General features: G+C 33.2%; 1 protein-coding gene across 2 annotated transcripts in view; it reads right to left on the bottom strand.

Moving 5' to 3' along the window:
• LOC126738155 (RAC serine/threonine-protein kinase) overlaps positions 1 to 16,232 on the bottom strand; it is a 46,158-nt gene that overhangs the window by 20,826 nt on the left and 9,100 nt on the right. The window contains exons 3-5 of one of the 2 annotated variants that reach the window (XM_050443334.1): positions 15,305 to 15,511; positions 1,125 to 1,255; positions 24 to 259 (exon numbers count right to left, since the gene is read on the bottom strand). In XM_050443334.1, coding sequence (XP_050299291.1) covers positions 24 to 259; positions 1,125 to 1,255; positions 15,305 to 15,511 — 574 coding nt within the window. The remainder of the gene's footprint in view (positions 1 to 23; positions 260 to 1,124; positions 1,256 to 15,304; positions 15,512 to 16,232) is intronic. The other variant, XM_050443335.1, reaches the window with a different exon arrangement.

Genomic DNA, 16,232 nt, shown 5'->3' with positions numbered 1-16,232 from the left:
AAAAAATAAAAGACCCTACGGACCGTTAAAAATGGATGATTGGTGGTCCTCAGGACCCTGCTTTCGGTCTGGGTGTGGGCCACCTCGTCCTTTTGGATGATCACGTCTTTTTTTAGGATTTTGATCGCGTACAGTTTACTAGTGGCCTTCTCTTTGCACAAAATCACTTTACCGAACGTGCCCTTGCCTAACACTTTTAGGAATTCGAAACACTCCAGGGTCACTTTTCGTTTACCCGTTGATTTTGAGATTGAGGTTCCTGAAAAACACAAAAGTCAAAGTTTAAAATATGCTTTATTAGTTAAAACGTAAAATTGTTTTTCAGGCCAAAACTTTACCCCATAGAATATCTATTTACCGAACAAGCCACCAAAATATGAACTTTATATATAACATCAATTTGTTCACACATTCACAACCATGATATTGCTAAAAATCAAATAAATCACAAACATAATACAAGAGTAAGAGCTAGAGGTAACTTAATCATACCAAATAATTTTAAAAGTATTAAATTAAAATTTTTAGTTTATCTTGCGCCAAAAATGTACAAAGTACGTGCACAACAAATATAATATTTTCTCCTCGTTTTTCTAGGAATTTAAGTAGGTATTATAAGTATAGGTATTGTAGTATTTAAGGTTATTAAATTTATTTGTCTGTCAGGGTTTACTGATCCCTCCAAATAAATAAATAAATAAATAAATGCAAATCAGACAATTGGAGAGGGCTCAGAGGTAGTTTCGTGGCAACAAACTGCTTTTAAATTTTGACAAATCAGTCTTGTATTTCAGAACCTCCCCGTCTCATGATCACTACCTTGAGACCATGTACATCTAGTCTCAAAATATGGACTTATCTACATCTGTCCGTTTTAGGAAATCAGTTATAAGCACAGAGAGAACAACTGCAAAAAACTAAATTACGTCCGCCTCAACTTATGACTATTTATTTCATTTTGCATTCTTAAAAGCAACCAAGTATATTACAAACCGAGTTGAAAAGGGAACAAAACTCTAGGTATGTTTCATGATTGATCCAAGGCTTTCGATAGTTCATATCATCTTTTTAACTTGTATCTTTTGATTTTATTGGTAGAATGGACAGTATCTTGTTTTGCTTACCTTGTAACGAACATTTTTCCCATAAGTCGACCACCATGTCGGTCGAGGAGTTGGCCGGATTCATCTCGACGTCATCGCAATCGTTCGAGAGCTTTTCCGAGACCGATTTGATGGCTTGCACCCATTTTTCCCTAAAATTATTGAATCAATTAATCTATTTGGGTTAAAAATTTACATAAATTCAACATGAGTTAAACTAAAAAAAAATAATAATAAATAAATGTCTTTATTTGGTATAAAATACATATTACATTTAATTTTCCCAAAAAGGTGAAGATTAAATAAAACTACTTTTATCTCTTCACCTTAATAATAATTACAAAAGTTTTGATAAACGAGTAGTAATATAAAAATTAACCAAAGGACAAGTTAAAAGAAAATAAAAATAAATTAATTCAATACATTTGAAATTGTGCAATTGTTCCTCCAGGAACAAATATTTTTAAAGCCATACATTGAAATTGAAAAATCCGTCTAAGTCGATTATAAACTGAGTTTTTTTTCTTGCCTTTAAGAATTTAAAATGTGTTTTTTAGCATCGAGGAAAGCAATACGTAAGTAACACCTCTGCAAGACAGCACTAATATATCCTTGGAATCTTAAAAAAAAAATCAATAGACTCAATACTTTTATAGATAACACACCGAACCTCGGTACTTATTTCGAGGTTAATCAACGTATCTGTATGACAACGTTGAGGTTCAATATGCTCTTTACAAATTTACCTTGCATCTGCTTTATGCTATAAAAAAAAGCTTGCAGGAAGCATAATGAACCGTGGCATTTCCAAATTTAGCCTATGCATTTAGGTTCGATATGCTGTCTATAAAGTTTTTTTGCATTTCTCCTAAGCTATAAGATATGTATAAATGAATTATGGCATGAAAAGTGCTTGTAATAGTATTGAAAGTTATCCCAAGATATCATTGCAAACAGAAAACTTTTAGAAACAGCATACTGCATATTGACATTTATCTCTAGGTTAATTCATTAGTGCGTAGAGTCCCTTAAAAGAGACGCCACTGGTTTCAAGCACATGCGCACTTCTAATGTTTTCATAGCCTCGTACATTTGTCTAGACGTTCGCTATTTGTTGTAAAATCAGTTCATGTGCAGAAATCGCAGAGAGCGTTTTGATTTTGTATTTTTATGTGACCATGGATCCGGAACTTTACTCTACTCGAAATGAAGGGTAAGTTTTAATTTTTTATATCGATAGGTTTTGAAACTACGGTAAAGAAATTCAGTAAATACTCTATGACTCGAGACTCTATGCAAAATAGACAATCCTCAGTATAATTCGTATTTTGCAGATTATCTCTGCATGAATTGCAGACATTATTTGAAGAAAATGACGGTGAAGTTCAACAAAATCTTGATGTTTACATTAAAATTCCTGATGACCTAGGCGAAGACACAGAAGAAGACAGCGACAGCTCTGATGATGATGCATATCGGAGATGTAAATCGCTTATGCCGTGGAATACTTCAGCAGAATTGTGAAGTAAGAGCCAGAAAACAAAATGATTTTGAACGAAGAAGATCTAGTTTCTCTAGCCCAACTATTTCCAAAGTCTAAGGGTTTATCTCGTCAAGCCTATGAAGCCCCACCTTATGAACAAGATGATTTTGATGAAGGAGATCTAATACCTTTAGCAGATCTGCTTTCTAAACCTGGGTCAAGTATAAGTCAAGGCAATTTTTCAACCCCTAAACATAGAAAGCTATACATACGAATGGAACGCAGATCCCCCCCCATTTTTTCGATGAATACAAACTGTGTGCCACGAGAGCCATCTCAAAAAGCAAAAGAAGCCCAAAATCCGTTAGATTTTTTAAAACTGTTTTTCGATGAAGATATCACATCGAAAATTGTTGAGGAAACCAATAAATACGGCCAGCAAAGGAGCAAAATTTCACAAAAAAAGATTAAATGTACTACTTGGAGGAATGCTTCTTTCAGGTTATGCAAAATATCCGAACAAGAGGATGTTTTGGAATCCAACAGAAAATATACCAAACATTTTAAAAAATAGCATGCGACTAAATAGATTTGAAGTGTTACTTCGCCACATCCATTTCAACGATAATGCTAATATTGATCGCAGTGACCGGCTTTACAAAATTCGCCCTCTACTGAACTCACTGAATGAGAATTTCAAAAAACACGGAGGTTTGGATGAATGTCTTTCAATTAATGAAAGCATGATACCCTACTATGGCAAACACTATGCCAAACAGTACATCAAGGGCAAGCCGATAAGATTCGGCTTCAAAAACTGGGCTCTATACAGTAGTGTATATAATTTCTTTTGAGATTTACACTGACAAATCAGATGCAGAAAAAGTTTTTGGTCTTGGTGGAGACGTGGTTATGTCCTTACTACATAAACCGGAAGTGCCTTCTAACCAGGGATATAAATTTTTTTTTGATAATTATTTTACAAGCCTGAGTTTACTGAACCATCTCTCGGAAAATAAAATTTGTGCAACGGCAACAGTAAGAGAGATTCGAACGGAAAAGTGTCTATTTCCTGAAAGTTTCATGGAAATCAAAACCAAGGGGAAGCCACAGTTTTGTTTCTTGTCATAACGTTATATCGCCCTAAGTTTTTTACAGTCCTATGGTAAAAAACCAAGTAGAGGAAAAACTACGCTTCCAGTTCATAAAGCCTCTAGATTTGATAATATAGGACATTTAATTCGGTACAATGAATCTGATCGAAGGTGCCAAGTATGCAAGAAGAAAAGTAACTTTATATGTGTAAAATGTGACTGTGGACTTCATCCAAAAAATTGTTTCGAAAATTACCATATAAACTAAATAATATTAATTTTATTTATTTTATGCATGGAGTCCCTTTTGAGGGACGGATCATAAGACACTAATAGAAACTAATATTTGATTTTTGTATTTTTTTTTATATCTTATTTAAGTCATTTAACTGATTCATAAAGACAAAATACATAAAAAACAATTTTTATAAGTTCACGCACTAATGGGTTAATCAATGTATTTGTATAACACTGAGGGTCAAGATGCTCTATACAAATTTTCCTCGCATCGGTTTTATGTTATAAGAGAGCCTACAGGGAACATAATCAACCGCAATATTATCAAATACAGACAAAGGATTGAGGATCGATATGGTGTCTACAAAGTTTCTTTTTGCAATAGTATAGTATATAATACTATATATCATATACTATATTATATAGTATATATTACTAATATTAATAATACATATATATATTATAAAAAGGGTGTCCCAAGAGGAACGCACGTTTTGAATTGCGCAGCATTCTTTTTTTATCGCAGTATGTCAAAAAAAAAAACTGAAAAGAATAATGTAAACAGTTTGCGATTAGTAGCCATGGAACGATATACGGTCGAACAACGAAATATTATTGTTAAAACACACTACAAATATGGAGAATGTTTTGCGGAAACAGTTCGTAAATTGCGGGGCATTTTTGATCATCACGATGCACCAAATCACACGACCGTCCAAAGACTAATTGATAAATTTGAACAAAATGGTTCTGTCGTGGATGTAAAAACACCAGTGCGTCATCGTACTAGCCGTTCTGTTGAAAATATTGCCGCAGTGCGTGAAAGTGTTGGCGAGAATCCGGGAACATCTATCCGTCATCGTGCACAGCAGTTGCACATTTCGAAGAGCACTACCCACCGAATTCTAACAAAAGATCTTCATTTACATGCCTATAAAATTCAATTGACCCAAGAATTAAAGCCAGTGGACCATGCGACGCGCCATACATTTTTTTCTTGGGTATTGCAAAAACAACAAATGGATGTCGATTTTTCGAAAAAAAAATTGTTTACCGATGAGGCACACTTTCACCTTAATGGCTTTGTTAATAAACAAAATTGCCGAATTTGGGGCGAAGAAAATCCTAGAGTCATTCATGAGAAGAAAATGCATCCATTAAGAGTCACTGTTTGGTGCGGACTTTGAACAGGTGGAGTAATTGGACCGTACTTCTTCGAGGACGAGGATGAAAATGCAGTTACCGTGAACAGCGAACGCTATCGTAATATGCTCACTAAGTTTTTATGGCCTCAATTGGATGGTATGGATACGGGAGGTATGTGGTACCAACAGGATGGTGCGACATGTCATACTACACGTGAAGCAATTCAATTGTTTTGCAAAGAAAGTTTCCCGGTCGTGTCATTTCAGGGAATGGAGACCAGAACTGCCGGCAAGATCATGCGATTTAACGCCTTGTGACTTTTTTCTTTGGGGTTTTTTAAAATCCCTCGTATACGCTAATAACCCAATAACAATTCCACAGTTGAAAAACGAAATTAGACGTATTATTAGCGAAATTGGGCCGCAATTATGTGAAAATGTAATTGAAAACTTCTCAAAACGAATAAGAGTCTGTCACGAAAGTCGAGGCGGCGATTTGCCAGATATTATTTTTAACGTTTAATTGCAGTGTATTACCTTTACATTAAAATATAAATAACACTCAGTTTAAAATAAATTATGACTTTTATTTACCAATTAAAACGTGCGCTCTTATTGGGACACCTATTATAATTGTTCTTAAACTAAATTTTAGAATCTTAAATTTTGATGTATTTAGTATAGATGAAAATGATAAAAGAATGATATTGTCTTGTAATAAGCTTTCCAGGCAAATCAACATTAGCTACGTTTATAACGCGTGTACCAAATATTTAATACTTTGATCAAATGACGTCATGAGGACTATTTTTCCAGTGTAAATGGCAGCGCACTAAAATTTGATGCTTCCCAAACAGGGTAGATTAAATTAATTTTTGTTCGGTGTAAACACACCTAGGACCTATTTTAAAGTACCAAAATGACAAGTTTGACATTTTATTGGATGTTACCTTACGAGGTTTTTATTTTTGTACACAAAAATAAAGAACAAGAGGAAAAGAAGGACAAGCGTAAAAAAATTATTAATTTATTTTTATTATTTTTAAACTACAATAAAACTTTTAAAGATTTAGAGGTTATGTCCTATAATTCTTCGTCTAAACTGATAAACTCTCTTCAACTGACATTTTGATTCTAGAAATAATCCTGCACTAATTTAACCCTCAAAATTAATCCTTGTAAATAGGGCTGTACTAAATAAAAATAGTCCATGGACCTAATATATCTACGCGTTGTAAACGTAGCTATTGATATTTCTAACACAACCAAGAGTGATTTAGTAAAGAATTTTAAGCAATTTGTTATTAGCTTATGTTTAAGTATTTTTTTTATCTTTCTTAACTGTTTTTATTAGGTATTTTGTTAAATTTTATTACATATCACATGTTATTGTCCTATTTAGTGTTTGTAATGAGTACAATAAATAAGCTCAGATAGGTCGTTGTTTCTTAATTTTATAGTGAATTATTATTTGATTACATCATAGAGAGTGAATGTAAATAAGTTATTTAGTTATGAAAAACCTTGAAACATTAATGACTTAATATTGACATTAAGAAGTCATGATTTCTTAGGAGGTACTAGTGAAACTGGCTTGAAACCAATTATGTACCTAATTGCCAAAAAAAAATCCAACGGCAATGAAAACGTCAACTTCTAAAAGTAGTAAGATAAACTGATAATGAAACTCACCCCTCAAACACGCGATTCATAATGCCAATTTTCACCAAAAAATTCCTAACGAAACTACCGCGACCCATCTCAATAATAATTAAACAATACGCAATCAGTACCGAACTTATCGACAAACTGGAATAACATTAGCGACGGCGTAAATAGAAATGCACCATCTAAATACGTCATCCCCCACTTCCTTTTTGCGGTCAAAAAGGGATTTTTGTTTTTATTTTTAGTTTTTTCGGTTATCACCGTGTTTATTGTTATTGTCCAACAGGTAAACGGATTAAGGCAATAAAGGGATGCTTGAATGAAAAAATGTTGTTCCGACTCGAAGTACCTACAGCACAGACCACAAGGGAATTATAAAATAATATTTTTTTCCAATTTACGCCTCTTTTGTTATCTCTTCTGTCTGGTGAAGTACCCGATACGACCTAATCGCTTATCAGTTAACAATAACAGTTCTTTGAAAATCGGTGCGTTATCAATGACAAAAAAATTCCAGGAGTTTTACGGGGTGGAATTCCACAACAAAAAATTAATTGTTTCTTAATTGATATGGGTTTGAAAGATTTAAGAGGGTGATAAATGGTCATTAGGCCTAAATATGTTATTTAATTGGTTGTGTCTCAGACCAAAATTACAGTCTATAAAGTAAAGATAAGAAATCTGAAAATTCTTGCAAAAAAATATTGACATAATGGGCACAATAAATCCAACTTTGGGCCTAATTAATTTGTTATTATATAAAACTTATTAAAGGGTACAGGGAGAGTCTAAGAAATTGGGTTAAAGTTTAAGCCGATAAAATTCTGAAAATTCATATTTGGGGTCAATAAACAAAGTTGAACCCTTGTATTATATTACTATAGACGTGGAACTAATTTTCCTCTTACTATAAAAAAAAATTGCCAAAATGTACAAGAAGTCCAAGAAAATTGTGCCAACATTACCGAATAAAAGCATTCAATTTATTCTCAAAGTTGCTTTTGGAAAGACCTTGAAATTCTTATTTAAGATAATTGGATAGGGTGGAAAGTATTTGAAATTTAAGTTTAATTAATTTGTTATTTTAGAAATAGTGCCAGAGAGTATAGATAAAAATTCTCGCAAAACCACTTTTCAAAAATCATTAAAATTCATATTTAAGACGAATAGACAAAGTTGAACTCTTGAGATGTGGTACTGTAGGCTTCAAATTAATTTTCCTCTTACTATGAAAAAATTGCCAAAGTGTACAGGAAATCCAAGAAAACTGAGTCAAAGTTAGCGAATAAATGGATTTAATCTAGTCACATAAATGCTTCTGGAAAGACCTCGAAATTCTTATTTAGGATCAGTGGACAGCATTGAACTATGTAGGGTGAAGTGGGGCAAATGTAATCAAGCCCTATGATTTTTTTTTATAACGTTTTGGAACATATTTTCTTCGAAATTCGAAAATATGACCCTTTTTATACCCATATTACTTTTTATTAACCTCTTAGTTCCAGTTTCAAAGAGCGCTTTTTAGGAATTTTAATTCCCTATTACTACTGCTAATATTAGTATTTAGTTGTAATATTTTTGCTCCCTTAGGTAATTTTCGACAAGGATGTTGATTCTGCTATCAGATTTGATTTTCGATACTTAACAAAAAATGTATGCCAGCGATTACATTTACCCCACCGAAATACGCATGTGGGGTAAGTGTAATCACTGAGACTGGGGTAAATGTAATCACTGACTACATTTGCCCCAGCCACCTCCTTCTTGAGTTTTTAGGCTATAAAATATCATTTTCTCTATTGTTACAGGCTAAGACTAATATCGAAGAAATAGTGTAAATACTTACCAAAGACTTTAATTAATTGTTAAGACAGTGTGGAAATCTTTAAAATAGGACCGATCTAAGACTAGTTTATACAGTTCCTAGTGAGTTCCTTCAAAATGGTGAGAGTGTATAAAAAAAAGAAACAAGACCCTTCTTACAGTGCTGAACTTTTAAAAGATGCGATCAGAAACATCCAAGAAAATCGTATCAGTATTCGTGGTGCTGCCCAGAGGTATCAAATCCCATTTTCCACTCTTCAAAAACACCTACGAGGAACCCGAGGATCAAAAAGCACGTCCAAAGGAATACCCACCCACCGCAATACCTGCAGCTGATGAAGAAAAATTAGTGAATGTCATAAAAATCATGGAGAAGTGGGGTTGGGGGCTCAGCAGAAAGGAAATCTTAGAATTGGTATGAAAGTATGTCTCACCCATTTAAAGATGGAGTACCTGACGAGGATTGGTTCTTATTCTTTAAAAAAAAGGCACAGGCTATCTTTAAAAAAAACCACAAGGACTGGAGTATGCCAGAAAAAAAGCTAATGGTCCATTTGTGATTGAACAATATTTTGACATGTTAAAATAAAAATGCCCCTGCTTCAAGAATAACCACTGGGCCTGGAAGAGAGAGTACGACAGTTCTCATGGGTGGCAACGCAAATGGGAATAAACTGCCTCCATTAATTGTTTTTAAGGGAAAAAATCTATAGAGTACCTGGCTGGCTCCCAAGGATTCTACCTTTCCAGGTACTTCTTATGCTGCGTCACCAAATGGTTGGATGGAAACCGAAATCTTTGTAAACTATTTTACAAAAACTTTTATTCGCAACGTTGTACCTGAAAGACCAATCCTGCTTTTGTATGATGGACATTCAACGCACTTAGACCCAAAACTTATCGAGGCGGCTGTCGAAAATGATATAATTGTACTTAAATTACCTCCACGCTCCAGCCACCTATTGCAACCCATGGACCTAGCGGTCTTTACGAACCTTAAGTCACGGTGGGATTCGAAATTAGCGGAGTACCAAAGAAAACATGTGGGTGTTAAAATACCAAAGAAAGATTTTTCGGTACTTGTGAGCACAATTTGGAAAGAGACAGATCCAGCTTTACTGACATCGGGCTTTCGTAGAGGAGGAATATACCCATTTAATAGATCTGTCATCGACCGCTCTAAATATGATCCAGAAGCTCTACGAAGATATGAAGAACGTTTGAGAAATCCCCAACCTGCCACAGAACAACCTCTTAATGAACCCAGCACAAGCAGCCATGAAGAGCCATCGAGAGAGAAACCAACCACGCAGCAGCTAGCATCAGAACCGCGACCAGAACCAATAGCAGCACCAAGTAGCGGTTCTGTATCATTTGAAGAATTGTTGCTGGAAACAGTGAGGCAATCGCCCCGCCCTAACGAAAAAAAAAAAGAAGAAAAAGGGTAGCTCCGGGAGCTGAAATAATAACAGCAAAAGAAAACATAGAAAAAAAGAAAAAGGCTGAGCAAGAAAAAGAAGATGAAAGAATAGCGAAAGATAAAGCAAAGAAAGCGAAAGAAGGAATCAAAAAAATAACAACAAAACATATTAATGAGAGCTTTTCAGATGAAGACGAACCGCAAATTTTAAGTGACAGTGAATCCGACGACGTCACCTTTGAGACTTATGCAAAAAGGTTAGAGGAAGATGAAGAAGCATTAAAACAAGACGAATTGTTTCTCAAAGGGGTAGAAAACCTTAACATTGAAAACTGGGTTTTGGTCTCATTTAAAGAAAAGAAAAGTATACTTTTTTATGCTGATGAAGAATCGCAACCTACCATTAAGTTTTAAAAAAAATCAAACCGAAACGCGCATAGTTCAGTGTTTTACTGGCCTGAACAAGAGGACCATCACTTAGTGGCTGCATCAAATATAGAGCGAGTTTTACCAGAACCCACTTTAGGGCGAAGAGGAGAACTAACTTTTCCAGTATCCTTTTCCTCATATAACGTTAAATCAATAAAAAAAAAACATGTCATAGCCTGTTTTGCTCAACTTATCTACGTAATATACTTTTCAGAAAATCTTTAGAGTTTTATTCCCTATCATTGATCCACGAAAAAAGTTCATAACTTCCTTATAAATTAAGATAGGTATCAAGCTATTTTTTTTTAACCCAGAATTTTTCATACTATAGTACACTTGCCCCTAATCCATCGGCAGAGTAAGCATATGGCAGTTAGGAGCCGTGAGTCGTGCCCCATTCTCTGGGGCAAGTGTAGTCACGGATAATAAGCCGACATGTTTTTTTCATTTTGGTTTATAAAAAAAACAAAAGCAGACAAAAAATAAATAAATATGACATTCAAAGGGTAACTAAAATTGTTTCAGTCATCCTCCACTAAATTTATTTAAAAATCATCTATCCTACATGTTTCGGACATATAAGATGTCCATCTTCAGGTATATCCCTGAAGTATTCCCTGAGTATTCCCTTCCATTGTATATCCCTGAAGATGGACATCTTATATGTCCGAAACAGGTAGGATAGATGATTTTTAAATAAATTTAGTGGAGGATGACAGAAACAATTTTAGTTACCCTTTGACTTATTAACTCCACTGCAAGTATGGACTACTTCTTCAACTTCAAATATGACATTGATTTAACAAAGAAATAAGCTCTGTACTTACTAAAAATGAACCCGATTTCTCTTTTGGTTTTTTTGTTATGAAATTTTAAAGTGCCACTATCATTTTTTTGATTACACTTACCCCACTTCACCCTATACAAGTTCTAGTAATATATATAAAAAATCTAATTAATCTGTTATGATACAAATATTACCAAAACTCTAAGAAATTGGGGTAAAGTTGCTTGATAAAACGAAAATTCTCACAAAACCACTTTTCAAAAATCCTTAAAATTCATATTTAGGGGCAATGAACAAGGTTGAACTCTTGGGATGTATTACTATAAGCTTGAAACTAATTTTCCTTTTACTGGAAGTTCAAGAAATTTGGGGTAAAATTACCACATAAATGCATTCAATTTATTCACAAAATTGCTTTTGGAAAGTCCTTAAAATTCTTATTTGGAATCATTGGATAGGGTTAAACCCTTGGAATGAATCTGAACCGAATAAATGGAAATGAAATCGAAGTACAGGAAGTCTAAGAAATTGGGTTAAACTTATCTGTAAAACGACTAAAATCTTATACAAAACGACTTTTCAAAAACCTTTAAAATTCATATTTAGGGGCAATGGACAAGGTTGAACCCATGTGATGTGTTACTATAGGCTTGAAACTAATTTTCCTCTTACTATGAAAAAATTGCCAAAATGTATGCATTCAATTTATTTACAAAATTGCTTTTGGAAAATCCTTGGAATTCTTATTTGAAGAGGGTTAAACCCTTGAAAAGAATTTGCGCCTCATTAATCTGTTAAAATAGAAAAACAGTAGAGTCTTGATAACGTGAACGTCCCATAACGTGAATATCCCTAAACGTGAACAGCCTATTCTAAAACGTGAACGCCAAAAATATCTCGCCTCTATAACGTGAACAAAAAAATATTTATATCGTTTTACCGTTTTACCCGTAGGCATTAAGCGGCATTTCCTATGTTCCCTTTGTCGGCAACTTTAGTACTAACTTAGTGCTTTTGCATATCGCGGCCAAATTGTACATCTTGTTTGTACATGTTTGGAAGAGATATGAAATTTGCGTCTTATTCAGTGTTTGTTCGCCGATCAATACGAAACAAGCACGATGTCTACTAAGAAAGTAAATTATTTAACTCTGGAAAAAAAGCCCAACTCTTGTCCGATGTTAGTAGAGGTTGCGGAGTTACCTTTTTAGCAAAAAAGTATGGAATAGCCAAATCCACGGTGTGTGCGATTAAGAAGACAAAAGACCAAATTACTTTAACAGTTGCCTTGACTTTTTCTGAACCAGGTAAACGAAAATCTCTTAGACCTTCTGAATATCCATTAATGGAAAAAGCTTTGTATAAGTGGTTTTTGCGGCAACGAGAGAGGAATGCACCAATAAGTGGTTTAATTTTAAAAGAGAATTTAAGAATATTTGAGCTTTAAACCAATTTTTTCTCTTTTACTATGAAAAAAATTGCCAAAATTTATAGGAAGTCCAAGAAAACTGGGTCAAAGTTACTGAATTAATGCATTCAATTTATTCACGAAATGGCTTCTGGAAAGTCCTGAAAACTCTTATTTGAGATCATTGGACAGGGTTGAACTTATGGAAACTTTGGGACCAATTAACCTGCTTATGATTTAATATAATATATGATTTAAATATTGCCAAGGGGGACAGAAAGTCTAAGAAATTGGATTAAGTTGCTCAATAAAACAATGAAATTGTTATAAAACCATTTTTCAAAAAACCATAAAATTCATATTTAGGGCCAATGGAGTTGGTTGAACTTTTAGTAAGTGGTACTATAAGCCTGATACTAACTTTCCTCTTATTATGAAAAAGTTGCCAAAATGTACAGGAAATCCAAAAAAACTGGGTCAAAGTTAGCGAATAAATGCATTTAATTTATTCACATAAATGCTTTTGAAAAGACCTCGAAATTCTTATTTAGGATAAGTGGACAGGGTTGACCTCATAAAAAATCTAATTAATCTGTTATGATACAAATATTGCCAAAAGTACAGAAGTCTAAGAAATTGGGTTAAAGTTGTTTGATAAAATGAAAATGCTCACAAAACCACTTTTCAAAAATCCTTAAAATTCATATTTAAGGTCAATGAACAAGGTTGCACTCTTGGGATGTATTAACTATAAGCTTGAAACTAATTTTCTAAAATGTACAGGAAGTAATTTGGGGTAAAATTACCACATAAATGCATTCAATTTATTCACAAAATTGCTTTTGGAAAGTCCTTTAAATTGTTATTTGGAATCATTGGACAGGGTTAAACCCTTGGAAATAATTTGAACCGAATTAATCTGTTATTAGAGAAATATTGTTAAAAGTACAGGAAGTCTAAGAAATTGAGTTAAACTTATCTGTAAAACGATAAAAATTTTACAAAACGACTTTTCAAAAACCCTTAAAATTCATATTTAGGGGCGATGGATAAGGTTGAACTCATGCGATGTATTACTATAGGCTTGGAACTAATTTTCCTCTTACTATGAAAAAATTGCCAAAACGTATAGGTCCAAAAAGTCCAAGAAAACTGGGTTAAAGTTACCAAATAAATGCATTCAACTCATTCACGAAATTGCTTTTGGAAAATCCTTGAAATTCTTATTTGGACAGGGTTAAACCCTTAAAAAGAATTTGCACCTCATTAATCTGTTAAAATAGAAATATTGTCAAAGGTCCAGGAAGTCTAAGAAATTAGGTTAAACTTGTCTGTAAAATGATAAATTTCTCAACTACTTTTAAAAAACCCTTAAAATTTATGCTTAAGGTCAATGGATAAGGTTGAATTCTTGGTGTGTGGTTCCTCAGGCTTCGAACTGATTTTCCTTTTACTGTGAAAAAATTTCCAAAATGTATAGGAAGTCCAAGAAAACGGAGTCGAAGTTACCAAATAAATGCATTTAATTTATTCACAAAGTTGCTTTTCGAAAGTCCTCCAAATTCTTATGTAGGATCAGTGTTGAACTTATAGAAAGTTTGGGTCTAATTATTCTGTCATGATATTATTATTGCCAAAGGGTACAGAAAGTCTAAGAAATTATTTAAAAAGTTGTTTATGAAAAAATAAAAGGTTAATGAATAATTTTAAATTCTCGGGATGTGGTCTATAGGCTAGGAAAGATTGTCATCTTATTATGAAAAAATTGCCAATCATACAGGAAGTTCAAGGAAATTGGGATAAAGTTACTGAATAATTGCATACAATTGATTCACAAAATTGCTTTTGGAAAGTCTTTGAAATGTTTAGTTTGTATCATTGGACAGAGTTAAATCCTTGAAAAGAATTAACTATTAAGTTTACGAAATTGAGTTAAACTTGTCTGTAAAACTATAAAATTGTTACAAAATAAGTTTTGAAAAAAAAAATGAAAATTGATATAACAAAAAAAAATGGGATTGACCTGGTCGAACTTTTGGTAAGTTTTGGTAACTAATTTTCCTCCTATTATGAAAAAATTCTTTGCCAAAGTGTATAGTCCAAAAAAACTGAACCAAAGTAACACACTAAATACATTTAAAAAAAAAATGAACCTTGTAAACCTCATTTCAAACAAGACTATCACAGGACTTTAACACTGAAAAAACGATTAAGAAAACCTCATTGATAACATCTTATTTTCTAAATATATCAATTAAATAAGGGCTCGATTGTAACCTAATTAGGCCAAAGCAAGGTTTCAAAGAATAAAATCTGGACCTATACATATCCCCTATGTAAAACTAAAATTGCCTCTCTTGTATTGCTCCTATTGTATGATGAAAAGGTTCAAACTGACTTGAGTATATTGGGTTTGGTGTTAAACAAGACAAAACATTTAACCCTCTCAGGTAGACTATAAGGGATTTAGTTTATTACCAAAATGACTTCCCAGAAAAGTCTTTTATTGCATATGAAGTGGGCTATTCTTAGTAGATACTAAGTCTAATTAAGAAGCTTTATTATAAGATGAATAATATGAACATAATCAAATATCTCGAAACCCAGTTTCTATTAAGGGTTTGGATATTAGGATATTGATTAGCTTCTTTTTTAGAATCCTTTCATTTTTTTTTCTTCCCTTAAAAACCTTTTACATAACCCTACCTTTCTTCGGCAGTTTCAACATGAAACATCCTCTCAATAACGGTGGTCCATTGCAAGCCCCTTATGATGAAAGTATACGGTTTCGGCCTGTCAGTGGACATGATCTGACACTCTTTGACTGTGAAATTGTTTAGAGGGTCCGTGTAATAATCGTCCGGTTTCACTTTGAAGCCTGTTAGGGCTCCGTCATCGAATAGCACAAAATATCTAAGAAAAAGAAAGTGTGAGTGTCATTTGGGAGAAGACACACTTAGGTCCATCATTCATATATATTTATTTATTTTATTTATTTCATTATTCGTAATATTACACATAGTGCTTTTACAAGTCAATATAAACGGTAATGTATAAAATGCAATTTCATGATTTAAAACTTAAGTATTAACTAAAATTAATAAATAAAAATTATATACGCACATATACAGTAAGATTCTAAAATTTATTTATAATTAAAATCTACAGAGACTCAATTTAAAAATACTTATAATAGACACACAATATTTATAAAACAGTTAAAGTAGGTCATTACAATTGTTATTTAGGTACTCTTTAAATGAATAAAAAGACTTTTTTAATAAATATTGTTTAATTTTTGTAATAAAAGCTTGTTCATTAAGTTCCCTAACCTGCAATGGTAACACATTATAGAAACAAATCCCATGATAAACAGTTCCTCTGCGGGTTCTCCCAAGCCTGCGAAATTCCGGCAAAATATTCACACTGTTTCGAGTTGAATACTGATGTATATTACTGTGTGTTAAATATGATGGTAGATTATTTTTTATAAAAGTCAAACATTGCAAGATGAATAAACATGGAAAAGTGAGGATGCCAAGTTCAGAATAACAGTGTCGACAACAGTCACGGTGCCCCAACTTATGCATCTGCGCTGTAAACCAAATATCTTCTTCCCATGAGTGGAGTGACC

The sequence above is a fragment of the Anthonomus grandis genome, chromosome 7 (assembly GCF_022605725.1).
Source record: "Anthonomus grandis grandis chromosome 7, icAntGran1.3, whole genome shotgun sequence".
NCBI lineage: Eukaryota > Metazoa > Arthropoda > Insecta > Coleoptera > Curculionidae > Anthonomus > Anthonomus grandis.
Note: the sequence above shows the minus strand (reverse complement) of the source record. Positions and strands in the feature narration are given on the sequence as shown.